Genomic DNA, 8,465 nt, shown 5'->3' on the forward strand with positions numbered 1-8,465 from the left:
GCATTGAGGAATGCAGTGGAACAGAGAGATCTGGGAATAACAGTGCACAGTTCCCTGAAGGTGGAGTCTCATGTAGATAGGGTGGTGAAGAAGGCTTTTGGAACGCTGGCCTTTATAAATCAGAGCATTGAGTATAGAAGTTGGGATGTAATGTTAAAATTGTACAAGGCATTGGTAAGGCCAAATTTGGAATATTGTGTACAGTTCTGGTCACCGAATTATAGGAAAGATATCAATAAATTAGAGAGAGTGCAGAGACGATTTACTAGGATGTTACCTGGGTTTCAGCGCTTAAGTTACAGAGAAAGGTTGAACAAGTTAGATCTCTATTCATTGGAGCATAGAAGGTTGAGGGGGGATTTGATCGAGCTATTTATAATGTTGAGAGGGATAGATAGAGTTGACGTGAATAGGCTGTTTCCATTGAGAGTAGGGGAGATTCAAACGAGAGGACATGATTTGAGAGTTAGGGGGCAAAAGTTTAAGGGAAACACGAGGGGGTATTTCTTTACTCAGAGAGTGATAACTGTGTGGAATGAGCTTCCTGTAGAAGTAGTAGAGGCCAGTTCAGTTGTGTCATTTAAGGTAAAATTGGATAGGTATATGGACAGGAAAGGAGTGGAGGGTTATGGGCTGAGTGCGGGTAGGTGGGACTAGGTGAGATTAAGTGTTCGGCACGGACTAGGAGGGCCGGAATGGCCTGTTTCCGTGCTGTGATTGTTATATGGTTATATAGAACACGTACATGAGAGGCCAACTCAGAAAAATGAATCATCACCCTGGAAGAAAACATGAACCAGTGGAATGAGTAAGACCCTCCATGGGAGACATCCCAACGATCTGAGCAGACGAGATGGTGAAAAATGAGCCCTGAATAAGGACGTTCACTCCCAATGTCATTCTTCCTCAGCCGGAGATTTGAGGGGCGAAGAACATCTCAGACAGAACTGCAGTCAGCTCAACTTCTTCAGGAAATTCAAGGGACACCTCTTCACCCAGATCGATGACAATTTGGAACCCATCACCACAGAGGTGAACAACAGGGGAGGATTTGAAAGATCTGTTGTGGAACAGAATCAGGTCCAGCCGGCCTGAGTTGACACTCTACTGTACACTAGGTGTGTTATAAATTCACTAAGTACCAGATACAGTGTTTAAAATAGAACTGATTTATTTGTCACAGATCTAGTCCCATTAAAGGTGAATATGCAGCAGAAGAAACTCCTTCTATGCCCAGTGACCAGGGTGCAGAACTGGGTGTGGTGAACAGCAGAGATAAATGCAGAGTTCAGCACTGACAACTGCTACGAAGGATGAACAGCTCTGATGGGCAGAAGGGTGCAGAGTTGCCCATGTCCCCCCCCCCCCCCCCCCGGGGAGAATCCCAAACTGTTACTGTTACCACGCTGCTAATGAGAGAGAAAGAGAGACAAAGGGAAAACATACTGGGACTGGAACATTTGCTTCAGATAAGGGAGAGATAACACCGGGAGAGAGAGACTTGTTGACCCACCATATTATGACTCCTGTAAGAATTATGGCTCCGGAGTGGGCTGTTTACTTGGTACCATTCTGTTCATTAAAATTCCTCAGTGGACAGCCAGAGTGGGATGGTTTGATGCACTAAGCCATTCAAAACTGATTGACAACTGAGACCCCGTGAGTAGGAATAAAAGTGAGGTCTGGGGAGACACCCCTCAGACACACCAGGATACACACTAGTGAGCACTGCTTAAGTGTTGGAACCCACGAGAAGGTGTGGGGCATCGGGGACCGAACAAAGGATCGGTCAGTTTAACTCACAGTGTTATAGCAGGGCCGGTGGGGTTTGTGTGTGTGTCCACCCTTGCCTGGGTGACGAGTCCACCACAGAAGAACGGTCTAGCTGAAGGACAGAGGGGTCATACCTGAATGGGCACAACACATCGACGGATCAAGAACATAAAGGAAGGTTTGCTTGACTGTAGTTGTCACTGTTCGCTCGCTCTCTCTCTCCAACGATTAAAACACAAGAACCAACAACTACCTCAGCACGTATGAACTGAACTGAATATTATATTCACATAATACAATTCATTATCCCCTAGACATCGATAGAGCTTGTTTATTATTGATTATTATTATACCCACACTTTTAGGTTTAGTATTGCTAACATGTATTATCTATATATTTTCATTGTTGATATTGATTTGTATATTTTAGATACTTTATACTTTTATATATGTTTACTAATAAACACTGTTTGAAAATAGTACCACCAGACTCCAAAGAATTCTTCTATCTTTGCTGGTCAGACACCCAGTTACGGGGTACATAACACAACCACTCTCTAAATTGCATTTAGCAACAGTGATGGACAAATATCCAGCATGCAGCTCATTGAAACTTTCTCCCAAGTGTGAACCAGGTAGTGTGTCACAAGTGTAACGCGCTGTAAGGTTTCACTGCTGATGCAGTGGACTCTCTGCAATGTTTCACTGTTGAGTTAATGGCTTCTCTGCAGCAGCAATGTTTAGGGTAAGACTAGAGATAACAGGGTTTTGGAGTGTGGGACTATCCAATGACAGAAATGTTCTTCCTTGTGAGTCTGGAAGAGAGATTTTTGTGTTCTTTTGTTGGGGAGAGATGAGAAGAAGAGAGAGTGGGCCCTTTTTCTTTCTTTTTCATTACTTCCCTAACCATCTAGTCAAAGTAAGAATTATACATCTCAGTCGTTTAATCACATATTGTGTATCGTTTGTTACTGCGGGGGTACTGATTTGTAACAGGGGATACATCACACAGCATCCACCCAAACAAGATTTCTTAAGTTTGGCCGGGCTGGGGGGTTAACCCCCCCTATATTTAGCTGCTAGTCGAAGCAAGAGTTGCATAGGGTTAGATTACTGAGTGAATTGCTTCTGAAATACACAGCAGGTGAACGGTCTCTCCCCAGTGTGAACTCAGTCATGCACATTAGGTTGATTTTGCGGAAGGAATATCTTCCCAAAGTCTGAGCATGAGATCGGTCTCTCCACAGTGTGAACTCAGTGGTGTCTCTGCAGTTGAGATGTCCGAGTGAATCCCTTCCCACACACTGAAGCCTGAATTATGCTTCACCGTGTAAGCTACACCGTACGCTCTGCGTAGCCGTGTACCCGACGCGGCACCCTAGGCCATACCGTATGCCGTAGCCTAATGCGCACCTTATGAAAATGTAACTGTGCGTCACAGACCGCGAGAACTGTGATCGGTCTGCTTGGTAGCAGCACATTTCCTCCTAGGGATTTCCTGTTGCTTCAAAGTTGGAAAATGGACCAAATCAAAGAGAGGTTAAATGAGGAAGTCAGAAAATATCTACATTTGTACGACTCTTCATTGATATACTATAAAGACTTGCAAATGACATGAAATTTGTGTAAAGAAATTTCCACAAACGTCGGTTTGGACGTCACGGACTGCACAAAGAAATGGAAAAACTTCTCTCTTTTCTGCGCTGCAGTAATTTCAATAAAAGTAACTCTTGTTCAACATCAATTAGCTCCAACTCCAGCAAGATGTACTCAGCAGTTGCCATCGTTCCCAACTCCACGAGTCAATTCAACACAGTGACATAGAACCCCAACGCCAACTGGCGTTTTGCCAGAGCAACGCAGACACACGAACTCACAAGTAAAAATGCACACAACGGCATAGGCCACTTGCGTGGGCTACTGTGTATGCTACACTGTAGCGTCTACACAGAGGGATAAATCAGGCTTGAGTCTGTGAACGGCCTCTCCCCAGTGTGAACTGACCAGTGTGCTTGTAGGTGGGCTGACTGAGTGAATCCCTTCCCACAGTCTGAGCAGGTGAATGGCCTTGCCCAGTGTGAACTCGCTGATGTACCTTCAGTTTAGATGACAGAGTGAATCCCTTCCCACAGTCTAAGCAGGTGAACGGTCGTTCCCCAGTGTGAACTCTCTGATGTACCTTCATTTGAGATGACTGAGTGAATCTTTTCCCACAGTCTGAGCAGGTGAATGGCCTCTCTCCAGTGTGAAGTCGCTGATGCACCTTCAGTTGAGATGACCGAGTGAATCCCTTCCCACAGTCTGAACAGGTAAATGGCCGCTCCCCTGTGTGAACTCGCTGGTGTGCCAATAGGTGGGATGACTGAGTGAATCCCTTCCCACAGTCTGAGCATGTGAATGGCCGCTCCCCTGTGTGAACTCGCTGATGAACCATTAGTTGAGATGACCGAGTGAATCCCTTCCCACAGTCTGAGCATCTGAACGGCCGTTCCCCAGTGTGAACTCGCTGATGTATCTTCAGTTGGGATGAGTAGGTGAATCCCTTCCCACAGTCTGAGCATGTGAACGGCCGTTCCCCAGTGTGAACTCTCTGATGTACCTTCAGGTCAGGTGAACAAGTGAATCCCATCCCACAGACGGAGCAGGTGAACGGCCACTCCCCAGTGTGAACTCGCTGGTGAGCCATTAGGGTGGATGACTGAGTGAATCCCTTCCCACACACTGAGCAGTTGAATGGCCACTCCCCAGTGTGAACTGACTGGTGTCTCAGTAGCTGCGATGACAAAGTGAATCCCTCCCCACAGTATGAGCAGGTGAACGGCCTCTCCCCAGTGTGAACTCGCTGATGTACCTTCAGTTTAGATGACAGAGTGAATCCCTTCCCACAGACTGAGCAGGTGAACGGTCGTTCCCCAGTGTGAACTCTCTGATGTACCTTCACTTGAGATGACCGAGTGAATCCCTTACCACAGTCTGAACAGGTGAATGGTCTCTCTCCAGTGTGAATTCGCTGGTGTGCCAATAGGTGGGATGACTGAGTAAATCCCTTCCCACAGTCTGAGCATGTGAACGGCCTCTCACCAGTGTGAGCTCGCTGATGAGCCATTAGGTGAGATGACTGAGTGAATCCCTTCCCACACACTGAGCAGGTGAACGGCCGCTCCCCAGTGTGAACTGACTGGTGTCTCAGTAGCTGCGATGACAAAGTGAATCCCTCCCCACAGTATGAGCAGGTGAAAGCCCACTCCCCAGTGTGAACTGACCTGTGTGCTTGTAGGTGGGCTGACTGAGTGAATCCTTTCCCACAGTCCAAGCAGGTAAATGGTCTCTCCCCAGTGTGAACTTTCTGATGTAGCTTCAGTTTAGATGACTTAGTGAATCCCTTCCCACAGTCTGAGCAGGTGAACAGCCACTCCTCAGTGTGGACTTGCTGCTGAACCATTTGGTTAGATGACCGAGTAAAACCTTCCACACAAATTCAGTAAATGACCAGCCTTTGCCCCAGTGTGAACTAACTGGTGTGTCCACAGGTGGGAAGACCAACTGAATCCTTTCTCACACACAGAAAAGGTGGATGGCCTTGTCCCAGTGTGAACTTATTGATGTCCCTTCAGTTGAAATGTCCATCTGAATCCATTCCCACTGTCTGAGCAGATGAATGGGCACCCCTACCCGTTTAAAATGACCGGTTTGCCAGTCGATCAGATGATAGAGTGAATCCCTCTCCACAGTCTGAGCAGGAATGATGATCGAGTGAATCGCTTGCTCCACTTCTTAAATATCTGGACAGAGACAGCAAAACTGGTGTGCTGTGTTTTAGATTCCCGTAGAGAAATTCCTTGTGATTTGTAACCTGTAAAAAGATATACAAAATCCATTAGAGGGTGTAGGACAACATTTCAGATGAGATCACTGAGTTGTCAAGGTGTGATCTGACATCACACTGTTACAGTGAGGTTCAACCCAAGTTGGAGAGAGAGATCATCTTCTAACTGGGCACAATGCAGGTATCTGGAATGACCCTCAAACTCTCTGATGCTCTTCCTGTCTCTATAAGAATGGAGCATTTCTGCCATCTCCAATCTGTGACTTGGCTCTGTTTGATTCTCTCCATTGGTATTATTCCCTGTTCCCACTGAGCTGCATGGGTTCCTGGCCCCACAGTAACTGAAACACGCTCACTGAAAAAGCCGGCAGTGCATTCCACACATTTCAGCCCTGGGAAAACAAACCTCTGGCTGTGCACATGATCAATGCCCCTCATCATCTTATACACCTGAAAAAGCTCTAAACATAAACAAGGAAATTACACATTGCTTTGAGGATTTGTCAGAAGTCTACAAAATCATGAGGGAGAAGATTGGGTAAATAAATGCAAGCAGCTTTTTCCACTGAGGTTGGGTGACAACTAGACAGCATGGGTAAGTGGGGAAGGTGAAGATTTAATGGGAACATGTGGAAAAGCTCATTACTGAAATGGTCGTGGGAGTGTGGAATGAGATGCCAGCACAAGTGGTGAATATGAGCTCGGTTTTGCCATTTAAAAGAAGTTTGGATGGGAGCCTGGATGGTAGAGGTATGGATTTGTGTAAAAATGGCCCAAAGGATACTGCGGACTCAGTTCACCACAACCACAAACTGTTCCTGCTGCTACCATCCAGGAAACAGTACCACAGCAAAAGTACCAACAGGCTCTGGGACATCATCTTCCACCAGGCCATCAGACTGATTAATTGATTTCTGTTTTCCTGACTGTCCTATATACAAACTAATTATTATGAGTTAATTTAAATTACACATTGCACATTTAGATGGTAACGTAACGTAAATATTTCTACTCCTCATCTATATGAAGGATATTTGTAATAAAGTCAATTCAATTCACCCTCTCCACTATATGTTCTGTCAATCTAGCTCCCATTCCCCCTACAAATTATTTAAACCACATCACCCCCCCCCCCCCCACACTACCTCCAGCAAGCCTTATCACTAGGATATTAGTTGCCTCTGGGTCTGTTCCCCTAACTAACAAATCTCCTATCACCCCTTTGACTTTCCTCTGTCAGGTAATTGCCCCCAACAGTGCCTAAAGTGGCCCACCTGCTGTTGTGCGGGATAGCAACAAAATACTCTGCGATGGCTATTTAACCTCATTCCCCTTCCTGACTCTCACACAGTTTCCTGTGTCCTGCACCTTAGGTGTAACTCACCTCTCTTCATGTCATATCTATCACCCCCTCCAACTGCTGGATGATCTGCAATTCATCCATTTCAAGTTCCAACTCCTTAAAGTGCAGGGTTACAAGCTGCAGCTGGATGCACATCTTGTAGGTGAGGGCATCAGAGACACTGGAGGTCTCCCCTCCTTCCCTCCAATATCCCCTCTAATTTGTAATATCCAGTGTGCAGATAAATCCTGTACTGTGCATTTTTTACCCAGTGACAAGATGTGCACAGTGAAATTTATATAGAGATATATTCATTTTCACAGCTAGCAAATCACGGTCAATAGGAACTTTGATCTCCTCTGGGTTCGATACAGTTCATCTGCACTCTCACACAACCTATGTAGCTGGCCTGTAATGGGTAATGAAGGATTTTCTCACCAAAGCTTTTGCACATTGTCCATATGTGGTTTGCTTGCTAAACTATGCTTTAAAAAGTCAGATTTCCAAATATCACTTCACCTCTTCCCACTTGCAAATTCTCCAGCAACTTTAGCATCACCACAATACACACAGGTAACACCAGTTTCTGTATTGTCCATAAATAGTTCCCCTTAAGTCTCCCCCAAGAGACTAACGGTGGTGAACTCAGTGATGGCAATGCCAATGAATATGAAGGGAAGGGCAGTAGTTTGTCTCATTGGAGTCTGGCACATTTGTGATCTGAAAGCTACTTGTTGCCCAGGGCAAAGGTGTTTGATATCACTAGGTACCTAGAAAGAATTTGACAAAACATGTTCTCACCGCTGGAAAAGTCCAGAACAAGAACACACACAAAATGCTGGAGGAACTCTGCAGGCCAGGCATCATCTATGGAAAAGAGTACTAATGCTGAGTTCCTCCGGCATTTTGTGTGTGTTGCTTGGATTTCCAGCATCTACAGATTTTCTCTTGTTTGTGACTGGAGGTAGAACAAAGGTGATTTTCTCAACTGGTGATATAAACGATATTGTTCCCTTTCTCCGAGTTCCTAATCCTTGCATTTAGATAGCTGGAGCTCAGCTCTGTCTGAGAGATCCATCGGTTCCCATTCCCTCATCAGCCGGAATCTCTCCGGGGCCCGTGTACGGATCGTGGGGCTGAGAGAGAGGGGAGAGAGCAGGACGGCCCCGGGATTGTGGACTATGGTGCCCGCAGATCACAGGAGTCGTCCCTCAGTCGGTGTTTAAGATAAAAACGCAGAGAATCGATCTTACCCGCAGACGCTATTTCCAAGGCCTTCTTTGTACTGTGCGCATGCGTGATACTTGGGGACGTCATCAGCCCAGACGCCTGCACATCTGTTCGATGTTCGGAAATTTTAAACGCACGGCCTTATGGGTAATCACGGTGCCATTAAATATTTCTGCAGGCTCTGGTTCAATATTCATACCTCATTTTTTTCATGTGTGTATAGAAAAATCTGCAGCTGTTTTAACGCCGAAAGCTCCCTTAAACAATATACTCGATCTCACATGGTGGATTGGA

The 8,465-nt window shown here is 45.8% G+C and overlaps 1 protein-coding gene across 1 annotated transcript; it reads right to left on the reverse strand.

Moving 5' to 3' along the window:
* Positions 1-1,184: 1,184 nt before the first annotated feature.
* LOC140723083 (uncharacterized) lies at positions 1,185-8,216 on the reverse strand. The gene is made up of 2 exons (XM_073037701.1): positions 8,195-8,216; positions 1,185-5,626 (listed from the first exon to the last, which is right to left on the reverse strand). Exon 2 carries the CDS (start codon positions 5,213-5,215, stop codon positions 3,734-3,736), a length of 1,482 nt encoding a protein of 493 aa, XP_072893802.1. The 5' UTR covers positions 5,216-5,626; positions 8,195-8,216; the 3' UTR covers positions 1,185-3,733.
* Positions 8,217-8,465: the final 249 nt, after the last annotated feature.

Source organism: Hemitrygon akajei, unplaced genomic scaffold (assembly GCF_048418815.1).
Source record: "Hemitrygon akajei unplaced genomic scaffold, sHemAka1.3 Scf000100, whole genome shotgun sequence".
Taxonomy (NCBI): domain Eukaryota; kingdom Metazoa; phylum Chordata; class Chondrichthyes; order Myliobatiformes; family Dasyatidae; genus Hemitrygon; species Hemitrygon akajei.